General features: G+C 50.0%; 1 protein-coding gene across 4 annotated transcripts in view; it reads left to right on the top strand.

Moving 5' to 3' along the window:
• Positions 1-18,788, top strand: part of LOC149310237 (nitric oxide synthase 3-like) — a 55,416-nt gene that overhangs the window by 34,204 nt on the left and 2,424 nt on the right. For all 4 annotated transcript variants that reach the window (XM_089533968.1, XM_089533967.1, XM_089533969.1 and 1 more), the window contains exons 16-23: positions 4,653-4,769; positions 7,001-7,175; positions 9,308-9,440; positions 9,973-10,051; positions 10,917-11,104; positions 13,691-13,860; positions 15,827-16,037; positions 16,354-16,441. In XM_089533968.1, the coding sequence (XP_089390094.1) occupies positions 4,653-4,769; positions 7,001-7,175; positions 9,308-9,440; positions 9,973-10,051; positions 10,917-11,104; positions 13,691-13,860; positions 15,827-16,037; positions 16,354-16,441 (1,161 nt within the window). The remainder of the gene's footprint in view (positions 1-4,652; positions 4,770-7,000; positions 7,176-9,307; positions 9,441-9,972; positions 10,052-10,916; positions 11,105-13,690; positions 13,861-15,826; positions 16,038-16,353; positions 16,442-18,788) is intronic.

Here is an 18,788-nt window from a genome sequence, read left to right as displayed (position 1 = left end):
TTCTGCAACGCACTCTACATGGGCTACCCTTGTGCCAAGTTTGGAAACTTCAATTGGTACAAAGTATGGCAGCCAGGCTGGTCACGGGCACATCCAGAACTGCCCATATTACACTGGAACTAAAATCTCTCCACTGGCTGCCTATCAGTTTCCAGGCAAGGTACAAGGTGTTGGTTCTAACCTTTAAAGCCCTCCATGGCTTGGGTCCTACTTCTATACTATCCTCCCTGCACACTTCTGGGAAGAATCTGCTACAACCGAAGAAGGCCAAGCTCTCTGCGGTGACCCAGAGGACCTTCTCATCAGGCTCTGGAACGACCTGCTGGACGGGATCCGCCATATGACCACCTTGGAAGCCTTTTAAACAGCTATAAAGATGGATCTCTTCTGACAGGCCTTTCCAGACTAGGTTGGATCTATTAGATCCATTAGGCTTGCCTCCCCCTCTATTGACACCTCTGATACCAAAATTGATGGATACCATTGCCCCCGCCCCCCTCCTCTAGAGGAAGACTCATTTCTAGCACTAATCTGCCCGAAATTTTAGTGTATTCATATTAGATAGTTTTAAATTTTTTGATGTTTAATCTTTTTTTTAGGGGTTGATCACTGATTGGGGGAAAAGGGTTGGGTTTTGGGGTTTTTTAATTGTAATTTTTAATTGTTCGATGTTTTATTTATACTGTTGGAATCTTCTTTGATTCCTTTGTGAAAAAGCGGAATACAAATAAATATTATTATGATTATTGTCATCAAAATAAATATTTCTTTAATTAGGTGTTTGGCTTGGAACATACCGATTGACCTGATCTGAATACACGACATTAAATAAGTTTACATACTAAAAAGCCCTAGTAAGGTCCCTGATTGAGAATCTTGAAGGCAGTGCCTTTTTTTATGTGTTGGGAAAACCCCTAATAGGTCATTTTCGGTGTTGAAGTCCTGGGTGCTCTGACACGGATCGGGAGGAATCCCTCCTGGACACAGTGGGACCTGTTTCTCAGTAAACAAGCCTAGGACTCCACCATAAGTCCGTAGACATTTTTACCCTTGCTTTTTGTAAAGAAAAGTACGGTGTTGAGGTGCCTTGAATGTCTCAGGGGCCTTTCTTTGGTTGTCTCCATTTCCTGCTTCTTTCAGGCTCTCCCCTTCCTTCTTTCTGGTTTTAAGGCTTCCTTTCAGCCTCCCTTTAAGGTCAAAGGGTTGTCTGGATAATGGGCCTGCTCTTCTTCTTGTGGTCTTCCTTCCTGGCCTCTCTGCTCTCAGGTTTGAGCCTGTAGGAGGGGATGTGTATCTTCCTTACCATCAAAGTGTCTGAGTGCATTATTGTGATCCATTCCGTAGCTCATTAACCTGTGCTCTTTTTTGTGCCTGTGGGGAAGGGGCCAGGATGATTGGCACCAAGCCTCATGGGAGGGATGAGGTCAGCTGGGGCAAAGTAGCCAGGAGGGCCTTGTGTAAAACGCTGTTCCTGAGCACCTGGCCTTCTCTTCCTGGGATCCTGGTTCACCCTCCTCCCAAGGGCCTTGGGGCGTCTGGGCGGAGGAGCAGTACAACCAGGAAAGCCTTGAGACCCAAGTGTTCCACATAGCCTCTCTCTCCAAATGGTGTCCTGAGACTGAGAGAGACAGGCTTTTTACGAAATCCCTTTCTTTCCTAGTGTGCATCAAGCCTAGTTGCAAAGACATTCCTTCCCTCTGCTTATAGCATGGAGGTCTGCCTCGCATTTATTTAGTTACAAATTTTTACAGACTGTTGACTTACAAAGATTTCTAAGTCATGTATTAAACAGTAATCCAACAGACAATATTAGAAAATATATACAGCCCAACTAGATCATTGATGTTAAGTGTAAAAGAGAAAACACAAAGCCTCAGTCTTTGGCGTGATGTAGAACGCGAAAGGGTGTGACAAGCAAAACAGCCGTGGGCTGGTGCTTCCAGGTTCTCTCTGTCTTGCATTTCTCCTCCTCCTGTGTAGAACGCAGGGCTTCCCAGACTGCTTGTAAGTAAACAGAGTGGTGGTGGAAGCATTTCATTCTTCTGTATCTCAAGTTGTTGAAACTACATCAGGATAACAACAACAAAGCAGACTCTTGGTGACTCTCTCCCAGGACTTTCTTGGCCAGAACTCTTTAGAGGCGGAGGCTTGCCACCATTGCCTTCCTCTGAAGTTGAGAGAGAGTAAGCACTGAATCCCAGAGTAGCAAGGAGCCGAATGGGTTGCCAGGTCCAACCCTGGCTCAGTGCAGGATCTCCAGCGACAGCTACTTAAGGCCATCTTCTGGGTTTCTGTGCAGGAATTCATACTCTGGTCTCCTGGAGTCCTAGTCCAGCACTCAAACTACGACACCACATGCCATTATTTTAAAATGTGGTCCTGTGAGTGGAGTGTTCAAGTCATACTGAGGTTGTGTTTTAGGAAGAGGAGGTGAAAGTTTTGTTAGTATGGTAGAAGTATCCATTCATTCACTTTCTGCTTTTGTTTTTTCTAGTTGTGATTGTTTGCAGAACTGCAATGTGGTTCCCATACATTTGGTTACTATTGTGTGCTTTATTTGCAAGGAAATGCTTGGAATCCTGTGAAGCCCAGTGGGTGGATTTTGATTTCGTCTTCCCTAGTCTTTCCCTGAAGACACTGATTTTAGGAGCATGGATGCTGCACCTGCAAAAGAGAGCCACTTTTACAGAGAAATGTTGGAATATATAAATACTGAAGTTCAGCACTTCAAAATGAGCTCCATCCCAATCTTGTCCTAATCTATGTACCTTCATATTGCAGGTATCACCCTGCTTCTGTGCTTGAGGATAATAATAATAATAATAATACATTTTATTTATAGACCGCTATTCCGCAATGATCATAGCGGTGTACAGTACAAAAATGCAATACAATACAATACAATACAATCTCTCTCCTTCAAGATGGTGGCTGAAGGGAGGGCTTTTCTTCTTCCAGGCAGGCAGGCAGGATGGTGTGCCTGTTCCTGGAATGGGGTCAAACATACCATGGAAAATCAGCCGCCTCTTGGGATGCTGATTTCTCACTTTTAGAAGCAAAGTGTCATGTTCCCTAACCATAATGTAAAGTACAGGAACATAATAATAATAATAATAATAATAATAATAATAATAATAATAATATAATTTATTAATATTCCAACTTTTCCTGGATGAATCAAAGCGGATTACAACAGAACGATAACATTCAAAATCCACAAAACAGTGATACCTTTATTGGCCAACCAAAATGCACAAAATATATGTTGCAAGCTTTCAAAGCTGCACTGGGTTTTTTCTCAGGCAAAGATATTAAAAGTCATACAGGAGAGGGGGGGGGGGAATGGTGACAGTGCTAGTCACAAGCCTGCTTTTAGTCAAGATGTGCCTGTTCTCAGTTCAGGTGGTATTGGAGGGGCATTCCTTGTGACCATGTGGAGACTCCAGGAAATAGAATGTAGGTTCCATTAGCAAGACAAAAAGAGATGTTTCTCTTAAAATCCAAGTTGCCTCTGTCCTTTGTAAAGCTACAAGCACCTTAGAATCATAGAAACATAGAATTGTAGAGTTGGAAAAGACCACAATAGCCATCCAGTCCAACCCCATTCTGCCATGCAGGAACTCTCCATCAAAGCATCCCCATTGACAGATGGCCATCCAGCCTCTGCTTAAAGACCTCTAAGGAAGGAGATTCCACTAGACTCCGAGGAAGGAGTGGGTTCCACTGTCGAACAGCCCTTACTCTCAGGAAGTTCCTCCTAATGTTTAGGTGGAATCTCTTTTCCTGCAGCTTGCATCCATTGTTCCATTGTCTCCTATTCACTGGAGCAGCAGAAAACAAGCTTGCTCCCTCCTGAATATGACAACCCTTCAAGTATTTAAACAGGGCTCTCATATCACCTCTTAACCTTCTTTTCTCCAGGCTAAACATCCCCAGCTCCCTAAGTCTTTCCTCATAGGGCTTCATGGTTTCCAGACCCTTCACCATTTTAGTCACGCTTGTTTCTCAATGTAAGAAAGGCAACACATACAGCTCTGTTTTGCCAAATACAACTTGTATACTAGAATTCCAATGTCAAAACCCCAGAATAGAAAAGGCAAGAAGAAAAAGGAGAGGTAAAATGCCTGCTTTTGTACATAAATGGTGTAAAGCAGAATTCAAACTGGCAAACCTTCAGTATATTGAAATCCCAGAATCTTGGTTCATAATAATACATCACAGCTGATATAGAAGCCACGCACACGTGCACACTGTGGTACATTCACACCTGACCCAAATCTTTCCAACCAAATAGGCTGTCCCCATTTAGAGGGAAAATACAGAGGAAAACATGATAAAATGTGGGCTACTGGTGGGACAGCCTTGCCTAGTTGTCTGCTGGACTCTTTGCTAAGAACTGGGTTGGGTGGATATTCTGGAAGCACCTTCTGTGTCCTGTCTCCCCACTTGATGGCTAAGGATAGTACGTATTAAATGAGCCAATGCTCTGTGGAAGTCAAACAGTTGCCATAATGCCTGTCTACAGACTGTGTGGAGCTGGCCCCCATCTTTTGTGAGACTCCTCTCTCTTTCTTTCTTTCTTTCTTTCTTTCTTTCTTTCTTTCTTTCTCTCTCTCTCTCTGTCTCTCACACACACTTTCCTTCTCTTTCAGGAGCTACAAGATGCGTTTCAACAGCATCTGTCAATCTGACCCTGCATTGGCTGCCTGGAGGAAGAAGCGTCGCAAGTCCAGCAACACCGACAGTGCGGGAGCTCTGGGAACCCTTCGGTAGGGCTGTGCGGAGGGCAGGGAGCAAGAGCAGAGCATGGTTTGGGGTGTGTGTGGCAGAAAGGAGTGGTCCCTGTGAGGTCTGGCTGAGGGAAGTGGGTTTGTAGACCAGCTCTCCTTTCCTAGTGGCTGGCCATAGCAGGGCCCTCTGCCAGAGACCCATAGAATTGAAAGAGGGAGAAGCTTTTGTGCTGTCGTGATCAGGGAGCCATGAATGGTGTAGGTGCTGGGGGCCAGTGGGATCACTTTTGCTCTGGGAGGTCCTCTCCTCCCCACTGCGGTGCAATAGAAGCTTTGCTGAGTGGCAGCATCGCCTCCCAGCATCTCATGGACCTGTGGCCCACCTTGCACCCTGTCTGCCATTCTGTGTTCTTTGAAAAATGCCTGGCAATACTCAGGGATGCTCATCTTGCAGCTGGGATGCAGTGCTGGCCTCAGAGAAGCTTTTCTGCTGGAGGCAGGAGCGGGGGAAATGAGTCCAGAGTGGCCTGGCTGGTTTCATGGGGAGGAGGAAGGCGAGATGAGAAGGACTTCCTTGAGTACCAGCAGGGGAAGGGCAGGATGGGAGGATCTCCTGAGCTTCTGATAAAGTGTTCCCATTGCGTCCGCTGTATCAAGGAGGAGAGACTGAAAGCGCAGAGGAGGGCAGGAGGCAAAAGGGCCCCAAGGCCTCTCTTGGCCAGAAGCAGATTGGAGACAGTGGGGAGGGTGGGTTGGAATGGGGAGCAAGCCTGTCTTCTCCAGGGTCTGATGCTGCTGGGCCTGGCTGAGCCTTCCAGAGCTCTCTTCTCAAAAAGAAACCCTGCCTTTCTTTCTGGGAGTGGCTGGGCTACCCATGTCACCACTTGTTGGAAGCAGGAATGGAAATCACAGTCCTCCAGTGTTGTTGGGGTGATGCTCACAGCATCCTTTTCCACAGGGTAGGCTGCCTAGAGATTATGGGAGCTAGAGTTAAATAAATCTTGGTGGGCTGCAGGGTACCCATGCCTGGGTCTATGGATTCTTTGCCCTTCCTCTGCCCTTGTTCCCCAGGCTAAGTCTTCCCTTCTGCAAGGGTTGGCAGCTGCTGGGGGTTTGGGAGCCACAGTGACTCTGAAGAAGACCTATTTTAACAAACCAAATCAATTTTTGGAAAGCTGGGGGAGGTGCCACAGGCGGCCCATTGGCTACCCTTTCCACACCTGTGTCCTATTCCTTTTGCCCTATCCCGTTTCTAGTGCTCCTTGACCTCCTTCCCAGCATCTTTCTTGGAGCAATGTGCCCAGAAGGGTTTGTTGGGCTTGACAACACAGGGCTCAGGCTTTCTTCTCCTGGGTTGTTTCTGCTAAAGTTGAGGAACTTGTTGTTGCTGTTAACTGCCATCAAGTTGAGCTCGACTTACGATGACACTGGTATACAGGTCACCTTGTTATTGAGAGCCCTGCTCAGGCCTTGCAGACTCAGAGCAGCCCTTGTGGCTTCCTTGGTGGAGCCTATCCACCTGAAAAGCAGTCCTCCTCTTTTTCTACTGCTTTCTGCTTTCCCAAGTATAATTGACTTTCCTAGTGAGTCGTGTCATTTCATGATATGTACCAAATACAACAATCTCAATTAATCTCGGCTTCTAGGGAGACTGTAGGCTTGATTTGCACTCGGACCCATTTATTTGGGTTTTTTAGGTGTCCAGAGTAGCTCTTTTTCAGCACCATATTTCAAATGAGTTGATTTCCTTCCTATGAGTTGGCATTACAAAAGGTTTTATAACCATGGAGGTTGTGAGGGAGGAGCTTTCTTTGAAACTGGTGCATGGAAATCAATATGGCTGGAGTTCAGGAGGTCTGGGCTAATTTGACTTCCATACCAGCAGTGTGGTATTTTTACTTGTCTTTTGTTTTATTGGATTGTTAACCTCCTCTGAGCTTCTGGGATGGAGCTCATTTGAAACCTCCACTGTGTCATCCCAGATTAGTCAGGCTATAGGAAAGAGCCCTTTTGTGTGGTAAACAAACAAGAAAGCGGCTGCAAGGATGGTGCCACCTACAGCTCAGAGTGGCTGTGCCTGTGCTGCCCAGAGCCCAGTCTGACTGGTCTACCAAGGTCCTTCTGGATCAGCTTGGATGCCTTGAAGAGTAGGCGGGATGCAGAGAGGCTGTATTGCCCACTTGTTCACTGGATGCCTTGGGAGTGTCATGGAGAGACAAAGACCATGTGTGTGTGTGTGTTTTGTTCCCTTACCCTGGCCTCCCTTCCAGGTTTGCTGTCTTTGGACTGGGCTCCAGGGCTTACCCACACTTCTGTGCCTTTGCCCATGCTGTGGACACCCGCCTGGAGGAGCTGGGAGGCGAGCGGATCTTACCCATGGGCGAAGGGGACGAGCTCTGTGGTCAGGAGGAGTCGTTCCGTACCTGGGCAAAGAGCGTCTTCAAGGTGGGCTCTGGGTAGGAGGGGGTGGGAAGCCAAGTGTTATAAGGATTGGTTCTGGGGTCAGAGCAGTGGCCTGTACAGCTTGGAGTAATCTTTTCCTCCCTTGTTAGCCTGAATTGTGCTGCAGATTATGCCTTAAGTGGGGAAGATGGGCATTTGCTTTCGGAGGCATCACAGATGGTTTTCCCATTCACAAGCGCTTTCTGGTCTAACTGGGGCTGGTACAATGTTCATAGAATCATAGAGTTGGAAGAGACCGCACGGGCCCTGATCCAGTCCAACCCCATTCTGCCATGCAGGAAATCCAAATCAAAGCATCCCCAGCAGATGGCCATCTAGCCTCTGCTTAAAGACCTCCAAGGAAGGAGACTCCACCACACTCTGAGGAAGGAGTGTGTTCCACTGTCGAACAGCCCTTACTGTCAAGAAGTTCTTCCTAATGTTGAGGTGGGATCTCTTTTCCTGTAGCTTGCATCCATTGCTCCGGGTTCTGTTCTCTGGAGCAGCAGAAAGCAACCTTGCTCCCTCCTCAATATGACATCCCTTCAAATACTTAAACAGGGATATCATATCACCTCTTAACCTTCTCTTCTCCAGGCTAAACATCCCCAGCTCCCTGAGTCGTTCCTCATAGGATAAGGTTTCCAGACCTTTCACCATTTTAGTCGCCCTCCTTTGGACACATGGCTCCAGTTTCTCAATGTCCTTTTTGAATTGTGGTGCCCAGAACTGGACACAATATTCCAGGTGGGGCCTGACCAGAGCAGAATACGGTGGCACTATGACTTCTCTTGATCTAGACACTACACTTTTATTGTTGCAGCCTAAAATTGCATTGGCCTTTTTAGCTGCCGCATCACACTGTTGACTCATGTTCAACTTGTGGTCTACTTGAACTCCCAGATCCCTTTCACACGTAGTTTCATTCAGCCAGGTGTCACCCATAATCCTATATCTGTGCATTTCATTTTTCTGCCCTAAGTGCAGTACCTTACATTTCTCTGTGTTGAATTTCATTTTGTTAGCTGTGGCCCAGCTTTCTAGTCTATTCAGATCATTTTGAATGTTGATCCTGTCCTCTGGAGTATTAGCTATTCCTCCTAATTTGGTGTCATCTGCAAATTTGATAAGTATGCCCCCAATTCTGTCATCCAGGTCATTGATAAAGATGTTGAATAGCACTGGGCCCAGGACAGAGCCCTGTGGGACCCCACTGGTCACTTCCCTCCAGGATGAAAAGGAGCCATTGTTGAGCACCCTTTGGGGTTGAGTGGGAAGGAGTTCCAAAGAACGTTATCCCCACTCTGTGAAGAAACATGTTTGGGAGTGGTCATGTGGGGGGGGGGGGGAGCTGCTTCTCCCCAGGCCTTCTTTCAACCTGATTCCAGAAAAAGAAGGGCTCCAGACTGGGAGGGGTGGGTGGCTGCATACGGCTGGAGTTTTCACACATACTCTACCCTGATTAGTCCAGCTTCTTTTGACCTCACAAACCTCCCCCTACTGCACCCTCCTGGGATCCCTACAGCTTAACAGTTGGAGCATTTATTTTCTTTGTTGTCTTATTTACATGTTTACTTCCTGTCTTTCTTCCATCCTGTAACTCAGGGAGACACGTAAAGGGGCAAGAGGGTGGTGGTGGTGGTGGGCCTAAGCACTCTCCTGTCCAGGCCCTGTCAGGGCTTAGCTCCAGCAAGGGGGCCTAATTTGATGGCATCTGACAGGCACAGGCATCTCCCTCGAAAGGGAACTATGAGCAGACTGCATGGGACTAGAGTGGCACAGTCCATGGCATTCTGACATAAAGAACTGCCAGAGGCCCCTTGTGCTGAAGGTGCCACCTACATTGCCATCCTTGTTTTGGTCTGGACAGGAGAGGCTCTTGCAGCACTTGCATGTGCCAAGGGCTCTTCTGCTTTGGCTAGGATTGCGGAAGGTTGGTGCCATCTGGTGGACAGATGAGCGAAGACACACATGCTGCGTTGGACCCACACTTGCCTTGTTCACATGGGAGGAAGGCCTTTTGACCTCTAATCTCCCCACCTAACCCTCTTGCCTCCATGTCTGCTCTGACCATGAAGGTAATGCTAACTGTGGTACTCCTTTTTGACCCTTTGCCTGCTCCCTCTTTTGTTCAGGCTGCCTGTGACACCTTCTGCGTGGAGTCACAGGCTGAGCACACTGCCACAGAGGCCTTCAGCAGCCACTCTACCTGGAAGCGCAATCGGTACCGCCTCTCTAACCACCCCAGCTCCCTGGATCTGCTGGCAGGTATGGTCTCTTGCCAGAGGGGCTGGGGCAGCCCCTCATCATGCTAGGCAGTCTCCCTGGCCTGTTGGCTGCTCTGTTGGGGTGCCATTCTTGTTGCATGTCTCCCTTCCACCTGCCACCGAAAGTCCCCCTGGCTGTCTGCCTTATGCTGCAGGAGTATCCCTCTTGCCCAGCCAAGCTTTCCTTGTGGCAAGAGATTGGTGCTTCCAGGGAATGTTGTGGGGTTCATGTTTGTCCAGAATGTAAGTCCTGTGCAGAAATCCCAACCAAAAGTGCAGCGGGAGAGGAGTGGCGGGTAGTTTCCTGAGATGCAAGGTGCCACCTGCACATTCCCCAAGGCACTACCTGGTCCCTTTGCACTGCTGGGCACATAAATGCTTCCACTGAGTGTGTTGCTGTGTTGGTTCCTGGCTTTGGCATCTTACCCCCCCCCCCCCATCCCCAGCCCTTCCACTGGGAAGAGCAGAGTGTGATCTCTGCCTCCTGCTGACCTCCTCCCAGCCAAACCTGACACTTGCATTTGCCCTTTCAGGTTTGACTCACGTGCATAAACGCAAGGTGGCTCCCTGCCATGTCCTCTCTGTCAAGAAGCTGCAGAGCCCAGAATCCACGTGAGGCACTCAGGGGAAGATTGAATGGGACCTCTGTGTGTGGGTGGGTGGATGGGTGTGTGGGTGGGTGTAGGAGAGAGACTGGTAGGGAACCTTTGCCTCACTTCTGCCTACTCTTCTGCTCTTATCTGCTTGTACCATTTTGCAGGCTTGTCTTGTTCCTTTTCCTCATATGGGTGGTGGGTCTTGTTGCTGTTTTGGTAACTTTATAAGGCTATCTTTGTCCTGTTTCAAGATACCCAATAACCCTTTTGGTGCAACCTGAGATAATAAATAAAAATCCAATCTCTTCAAAGCAAAATCGGTTTCACAGGGTGAGGGTTCCCTGGTCTCTGGAATCTCTGGAGTCTGGGAGATGGCGTGAACTCCTTCCTTTGCAGAAGGCAGCCAGCTGGTGCCCACATCTGGCAACTGGAGGGTGGGAGAGAGCGAGATCAGTGTAGAATGATGCCACCAGCCCTTCTGGAAAGCAAGAGTAGGCTACTTCTCCTCGGAGGCTGGGAAGCAGCAGCTACAAGTGCCCTTGGTACCTAGAGGAGCCTCTATGCCCTCCTATGTGCCAGACAGCTGTCTCTGCGGCAGGTGGGGGAACTTGGAGGCTTCTCTAAAGCAGGATGGCCCATTTGCTCACAGAGGGGGCAGGTTTGGGTGCCAGTGGATGGAAAGCTTATCTCACTGTGGGTTTCCCTTCCTGTGCTTTGAGCCAGGAAGGACTTGGGTGCCTCTGCTACTCTGGCTCTTCTCTGTTGGGTGACTTTTCTTGCTTCTGGAGCCCTCCCTGAACCAAGTGTGGTAGCAGAGTGGAGTGTTGGTCTCACAGCCTCTTGTCCCCACGCCTTCCTGAGAGCCTTTTATCCCTGTGCAGCCGGTCCACCATCCTTGTGCAGCTACAGACAGGCGACAACCCACAGCTGAGCTACCTTCCGGGCGACCATGTGGGCATCTTCCCCGCCAACAGCACGGAGCTGGTTGACGACCTCCTGCAGCGCGTGGAGGATCCTCCTCCTCCCAATGAGACGGTTGCTGTGGAGACCTTGGAGGCAGGATTAGAGGGTGCGTGAGGTAGTAGTAGTGGCGGTCCCAAGGGCAGTTCCATCTCCTTAGCCTGGCAAATGTTTTGTTGGGCCACCTTCCAGGATGTTGACGGGCTTCTGTGCACCAGGCTGTTGCTCTTGGGCCGGTTAAAATGAGGGCTTATGTTCATGCTGTGTGTTCTGCTCAGTGAGAGAGATGGTGGATGGAGAGCCTGTGCCTCAATAGGTGGAGTAGCCTGCAGGTTCCTACTCCATTTTCCCCTGAGGGTGGTCTGCATCAGCCTGTAGCCCCCCACCCCAATGCAGTTCCCAGCAGCTCTCAGGCCCCAGGAGAGGGAGGGGACCCTGTGGTTGCTGCTTACTGGTGGGGCAGGAGAAGGCAGGCAATCCAGACCATAGAGAAGCACTAGGTCTTAGCTTGGTAGGGAGGACGGAATGAGAATTTGCTCCCACGCTGAGGGTGCTTTCCTTTTCCTTCCCCTAGCAGCTCAAAACAGCCAGATCTTCATGGTCTGACTCACCTGTCCCACCTCTTCCTTGCTCACTAGTAATAGCAGCAGCAGGGCCTATTCTCAAGGTTTGATAGCTGCCTGGCAGGAGGAGATTTCTGGATGGAGCATAAGGGCAAGAGCATAGCCCTCTGTACCCCCTCCTGAAAAGGACCAAGGGACATGCAAGTCACTGACAGGATCTGGCCTTAGTTTCCTTCCTTCACAACTGGCCTGAGAAGAAAAGTCCCACTTGTGCCAGTGGAAGCTTTCCTAGAATTGTGATTGATGCTGTGTGTGTGTGCATGTGTGCAAGGGGAGTCACAGCTGAAAGAGAAAGGTGCACCATCCTCTCCCCGTGTGTTGCAACAGAACCTCCCCCCAGCCCAGTGCTGTAATTAATACTTATAAAGGAAGGTTTTGGTTAGACCTCCCCTGGAATCCTGTGTCCAGTTCTGGGCACCAGAGTGCAAGAAGGATGTGGACAAGCTGGAGATTGTCCAAAGGATGGCAACCAAAGTGGTGAAGGGTCTGGAAACCATGGCCTTTGAGGAGTGGCTTAGGGAGCTGGGGCTGTTTAGCCTGGAGAAGAGAAGGTTAAGAGGTGATACGAGGGCCCTGTTTAAGTATTTGAAGGGATGTCATATTGAGGAGGGAGCAAGCTTGTTTTCTGCTGCTCCAGAGAACAGGCCCTGGAGCAATGGATGCAAAGTACAGGAAAAGAGGTTCCACCTCAACATTAGAAAGAATATCCTGACAGCAAGAGCTGTTCAGTGGAGGAGGAGGATGCTACCTAGGAGTGTGGTGGAGTCTCCTCCTTTGGAGGTTTTTAAACAGAGGCCAGGTGACCAATGGTGAGAGGGAGAGCTTTGATGGATTCCTGCATGACAGAAGTGGGTTTGACTGGATGACCCTTACAGTCACCTCCAGCGCTGTTTCTAAGTAAGCTTCGAAGCCATATTGTTGCATAGAGCTAAGAGGGAGAAGCTCACAAGCATCTAAAGGTGCGTCCATATACCTTTGAGAGTTGAATGGTTGGTTTGAGTGTGTGTGAGAGAGAAATTGGTTGCAGGGCACCACTTGTGGTTTCCATGTGCAGAAGGTGAGGCTGATCTTGACTGTGGATGGAACTACTTGCACTGGGTGGGAGGTCCCTTTTCTCCCTTGGTTGCTGTGTGCCTTCAAGTCATTTCAAACCTATGGTGATTCTCGGCAAGAGTCTGAGGCTGAGACATTATGACTTGCCTAAGGTCACCCAGTGGGTTCCCATGGCAGAGTGGGGATTTGAACCTTTGTCTCCAGCACCCAGACCATTATTCCACACTGCTTCTTTCTTTGGAACCCCCTTTCTGCCTGAACTGACTCAGAGCCTGAGGGCTGATGGAGCCCCTCTTCCCTTGTGCAAGGAGGCCCTTCTTTCTCTCTCTTTTTCCTCCCACTTCCACGCCTCCTCCTGAGAAACAGGAGGTAGACCCCTTCCAGGTATATGGACGCACCTTTAGATGCTTGTGAGCTTCTCTGTTCAGGTGTTAGTTCCTTGTTTCCTCTTGAGAGCACTCGAGAACAGAATTCCTCTAGTTTGTAACTGCTGTCAAGTCAACTTGGATTGATGAGGAGCCTGTGAATGAGCATGCAGCCCTTCTCCTCCTATTCCTGGACCACCCCACTCACCTTTTGCTAGTTCTCCACAATGGGTTCAGGAGGTAGACACCTCTTTTGCTGTGGCTGACATACCTGTGGAGCCAGGTAGAGAATTAGGCTTTGGGCCAGGCTGTCCCAAGGAGACCTTCCATCCATCCCAATCCAACCCCATCTCCTGTCCCAAAATGAGAGCCTCAGAGTGAAACTTACATTGACAGATGAATATTTGGATCAGCACAGTGATTAAATGGGGTTGGATGGGACTTCTGGAGGATGAGGACCTCTGCACACACACACTCCACCACTTTCTTGACAGGTTGCTTTCTCTTCTGCCTCTCCCCTCCACTCCCCAAAGTTTGATGCCCCCCTGCCCTGAGCGTAGCTAGAAAGTGGTGGTGGGATGGGGTTGGGGTTCTAGGCAAGGTGAATGCTGCCCGCTGTTGCTGACGTCATTCTCCCTCCTGTCCTTTTCTTAGGCATAAAGCGCTTGTGGGTGCCCAGCAGCCGCTTGGCCCCTTGCACGCTGCGCCAGGCCCTCACCTACTTCTTGGACATCACAACGCCACCCAGCCCCCAGCTGCTCCAAATTCTGGCCAGCCAGGCATCAAGTCCAGAGGAGAAGGAGAAGCTCCAGCGTCTCAGCAAGGTTGGTAGGGGGCAGGCCTCTTTGGGCCACAGGGCAGGTGGGGGGCACAAGAATTACCTCCAAATGTGTGCACATGGTGAGGGACTAATAATAATAATACAGTGGTACCCCGGGTTACGAAATTAATTCGTTCCGCCGCCGCTTTCGTAACCCGGAAACTTTCGCTAGCCGAAATGCCCTTAGGCGCTAATAGCGAAAGCCGCGATTCCGTGTGAAATCGCGCCGAAAAGCACCAAATTTTTTTTCGTAACCCGAAATAACCTTCGTAACCCGGAAAAATGTTTTTACATGGATTTTTTTCGTAACCCGGAAATTTCGTAAGGCGGCGCATTCGTATCCCGGGGTACCACTGTAATAATAATAATAATAATAATAATAATAATAATAATAATAATAATTTATTTATAGCCTGCCCAATCGCAAGGAATCTGGGCGTAACTGGGCTTTGGACTCTGCTCCAGGCAGTGTGGTTTTTGGATGTTGTTGTAGGGTTCCTCTTCTATAGACCTTGCCTCCCTTGGGCCTGGCTGTACCTCCCATCATCCCTGGAATAGGGGCGGGGCAAAGTGGAGACGAGTGGGAAGGGGACATTGCATTGTTATGATTTGGCTTGATAAAGAATTAAAACAGGGTGGGCCAAGTGGAGCCTACTGGGGCAGCTGCTAGATTTTCTCCTGTTTCTTGGGGGCATTTTTGGCAGTCCATACAGCCTCATAGGGTCATGGGGCAGAAAACTGGCCCATGCACCCGCTATGGTTACCCACTACTGGGTTTTGGTTTGAGTGTCAGTGGCTGTCTTCATCTGCTGTGATGGCAAAACCCTTTGGAGGTGTACCACCATCTAAATCTTTTCTCTCCCAAGTGAAAAGATCATCCAGCCACTTTGCCCCTGTGCTGTTCAGATGCTGGACCTGAAGGCAGGAGGCTGCCCCCAGGGAGGAATCATGGAACAAGCCCATCTTACATTCCAAATTAGTAAAACAGACATATTTGGGGGTGCAATGAATGAGCCTCCAGGGAGCCCTGGTGGCACAGTGGCTAAATGCTGGTTCTGCCGCTACAAAGTTGTGAGTTCGATCCCAGGCAGGGCTCCAAGGTTGACTCAGCCTTCCATCCTTTTGCAGGTCCGTAAAGTGAGTACCCAGCTTGCTGGGGGAAATTAGCTTGCAGATTGTAAATCGCTTAGTGCATACAGCTGTATAGCTGTATTTCTATACATTTCTGCTATTGCTCCTGTGGTTGTGGCTGCTGTTTACCACACTAGAGCAATTACCCAGCAGTGTCCCCTCCAACACCACAAGAAGCTATGTGCTAATGAAACGCCCACCCTGGCACCCTCTTTGCCGTGCCAGGAGGTTGGTTTCATGGGGAGGGGATTCTTTCTGTGGCATGTGAACTGCTGTCAGGATCGGAGGACCCAGTTCCCAGTAACCAAGACAGCATTGTAGTATAGTAGAAACTAGAGATTTATTCTGGATATTAAGACAGAAAGTTCCCTGTCCCGGGTTCAGTGTCATAACTGACAAAGTTCCCCTTCGGACCATCACAAATACATTCCCATCCTCCAGCCCCACTTTCCAACCCCAATTGCTCTCCTTTGATCCAGATCAAAGGGACCTTCATGTTTTGCTCCTTCCCCTCCTATGTTATCATTTCATCTCCCTTCAGGAAGATCAACCCTGTTTCACAACTCAGATTCATGGCAGGACAATTGTGGTCATAAAACTACAATTCCTTTCTGCTGCCCCCTAGAATTGCATTTAACATAATTGATATCCCCTTCTCAATTGCCAACACCCTATACAGCGTTAAATCACCATATCACCATGCCCTCGTATCTTTATCTTCTAATATCATCATCATCATATCATGCCAACATGTCAACATGTCAGAACCATGGATATGGATCTTGACAGCTGCCCTGATCCAGCCTTCATGTTTTGCCTCTGCCCATATTGCCCTCCAGGATTCATTTCTCTATGAGGAGTGGAAGTGGTTTCGCTGCCCAACGATGGTGGAGGTAATGGAGGAATTTCCCTCTATACTGTTGCCAGCTTCGTTGCTCCTCACCCAGCTGCCTTTGCTCCAGCCGCGCTACTACTCCATCAGCTCATCACCAGAGGCCCACCCAGGGCAGATGCACCTCACCGTGGCCGTGCTCAACTACCACAGCCAGAGTGAGTTGCTGGGGGCAGTTGCTGGGGGCAGAAGGGGGCCGCAGTGGATATAGGAGGGTTTGCATGGGCTTGAGAAGGGCAAGGAGGGGGCTTCATGGAGAAGAGTTGGGCCTGGACCCAAGGAGGACCTTTGATGCTGCTGTAAAGGAAGGCCACCCATCTGAGACGGAGGGGGCTGCTGCTGCTGGTGGTGGTGGGTCACTGGAAGAGTCAGTCTAGCTTCCTGCCAGGGACACTGAGCCAGGAAGAAGACACGCTTGGAAGTTGACAGGGAAGGGCCTTCTTCTCATGCTGCTTCTTCTGTTTTGCCCCACAGATGGAAAGGGTCCCCTGCACTACGGCGTCTGTTCAACATGGCTTAATGAACTGTCACCTGGCGAGGTGGTGCCAGCTTTTGTCCGTGGGTAAGGGGCTCACCAGCATCATGGGGTGGGCTTCCTAGATTCTAAAGGGCTTCCTTGGGAAAGGCCGAGAGGAACAAAACACAGCCAGCGACAATGAAATGTCCCAGCATGCCTTGCTCTTCTGGAGGAGTAAGAGGAGGGAGGCAGCCATTCCCAAGATGCCCCTTTGTCTCTGCTAGAAGAAGCCACTGTTGCCCGCAGCAGCTCCGGCTGAATTTGAGGCAGGAGTTTGATCTGCTCTTGCCAGAGAGTGTTGTTGGCCTTTGGTCTCTTGGGTGAAGTGGAAGGCTTTTTGCCTCGGATAGGTGGCAGCAGGGCTGGAGAGGAGCAAGGCCCCTGCCTCCTCTAGGCCCTGGAGACCTGCCTGGATCTGGCTGGGTGCTCTTCTTGCCCAGGGGAACTTCTGGCATGCTGGGTATATATCTGGTAAGTACCAGGCTGGTGGAGCTGGTGAAACAACCCATCCCTGCCCCATCATTCCTATTTATGCAAAATGCAGAAAGGAAGATGCCTGGTTGCCAAGGTACAGCTGAGAAGCGTTTGTAGAAAGAGCAAATGAAGTGGAAGGTGGGTTCTGTAGTACAGGGCTCTGCGTGCGTTGCCTGGAACAGGTGCCCTCTGTGGTGCTGGCTGCCCAGTGCTCTGAGAAAGAGCTGCATGTTGGAGTCCTTTGTGGTCTAGTGAGGACTTGCAGGGCACCCCTTCCTCAGTGCCAATGCCCTGGGGCAGCAAGCAGTGGACTGCCATGCCAGGCTGGGAGGCCTGCCCTACTTGGGTTGATGTGCGTACCAAGAACCAACAGCTTGAGATGGGGTGGGCTGTGTCTGCCCACTGCCTACGGAGGAGTTCAGGCTCTACTCCCCAGCCTGCAAGCAGCAGCTAAAGCTTCCTGTGGGCTGGCTGCCCTGCAATGGTGCTGCCGGGGTGTGTGTGCGTGTGTGTAATTCGGCAGGGCTCTTGCACCCTCCGGGAGCAGCAGAGGAGCCCCATGGGAGCACTTCTTCCATCCCACGTCACTCTTGAAGGTGGGCAGGCACCCTCTTGTGGCTGGAGCTGCCAGTTTGTCCAAACATGAGATGCTGCCTTTTTGATGCAAAAAAAGCCTCTCTTTCTAGTTTGGGGAGGGAAAGGATCCCTCCACTTCGCCCCTTCTTAAAGAGTTGAGCAGAGGATCAGCTGCTGCTGTGGGTTTTTGTCATTTGTGTCCTGTGATTCATAGTGCTGCCCATGTGACTTCTGCTTTTGTGCGTCTCTAAGAGTTGATGGCTTGTTGTTTAGCTCGGCAAATATGGAACAGCGCTGATGAATGTGGCAAGTGATTTATTCAAGTGGCTGGGGCTGGTTTCTGTCTCTGAGACAACTGCTGGCCTCATAGGCAGGAACTGGCCAAACCGCCTCTGAATATTCCTTCTCGAAGAAGATCCCCCTCCAATTCATGGGATCACCCTAAGTTGACAGGTGACTTAAAGGTGCACACACAGCACACCCTGATTGTTAATGGGAAGTGCCGTTTCTGTGAAACCAGCAACATGCCTGTTGTAAGAGACTGATTGAGAGCTTGTCTGCGACGGTGAGCTTGTGAAGGGCCTGGAAATGCTTCCCCCAAAGCCATGAAGCCCAGTGGCCACTGGAAGGTGCTGAAGAAATGCCGCGACGAGTACAGTGGTACCTGAAAGGCTATCGAGGGCTATTGGGGATAAGCTTTTTTGCTCCTCTCGGAGAGTGGAAAGAGGCTGACCGCCTTTCTGCCACTCCCCAGCTGCCCCAAAGGCTCCCTTTGGCTGTGGGATCAATGGCCACATCAGGCCCACAGGCCGATTGGGTGTGTGTGGAGGGGGGCTTAAGATGGTTGAGACCCCCAGCCCTGCCTCCTAAATTCAGAGGGACAAGGGCAGGGTGCAGCCAGGTTTATTCCAGCCCGTCTTGGAGTGCCATCAGAGAGGTCAGAGTTTGGAGAAAGTGCTGGGTTGTTTGCAAAGGCCTTGCAGGGCCAGGGAGAAGACGGAGCACCTTAGAGGCCTGAGAAGCCAGGAAGGTGTGGCTCTCCAGGGGATACTGGCTTGCGTTCCCCCTCTCCCTAGCCTGCCCTGCTGGCCAGCCAGCCAGCCACCGGTTGCCCATCCCTGCTCTAAGGCTTCAGTGAAGCCCTTTTAACCCACTTGTGAGTCGTCTGTCAGGTTTTTAGGGGGCAGAAGCTTCAAGCTCATGAGGCACAGCCCTGGCCCCCATCCATGCAATCCTGCTCCTCTGCCCCTTCATTTTATGCACCTGGGGGGCTGCTGACCTCTTTAAGGTGGCTGTTTTCTTGGCAGTTGCAGGCAGGTTGGCCGGCGTGAGGTCTCTTTTT

The sequence above is a fragment of the Sceloporus occidentalis genome, unplaced genomic scaffold (assembly GCF_023333645.1).
Source record: "Sceloporus occidentalis isolate IW3139 unplaced genomic scaffold, rSceOcc1.0.p SCAF_7, whole genome shotgun sequence".
NCBI lineage: Eukaryota > Metazoa > Chordata > Lepidosauria > Squamata > Phrynosomatidae > Sceloporus > Sceloporus occidentalis.
Note: the sequence above shows the minus strand (reverse complement) of the source record. Positions and strands in the feature narration are given on the sequence as shown.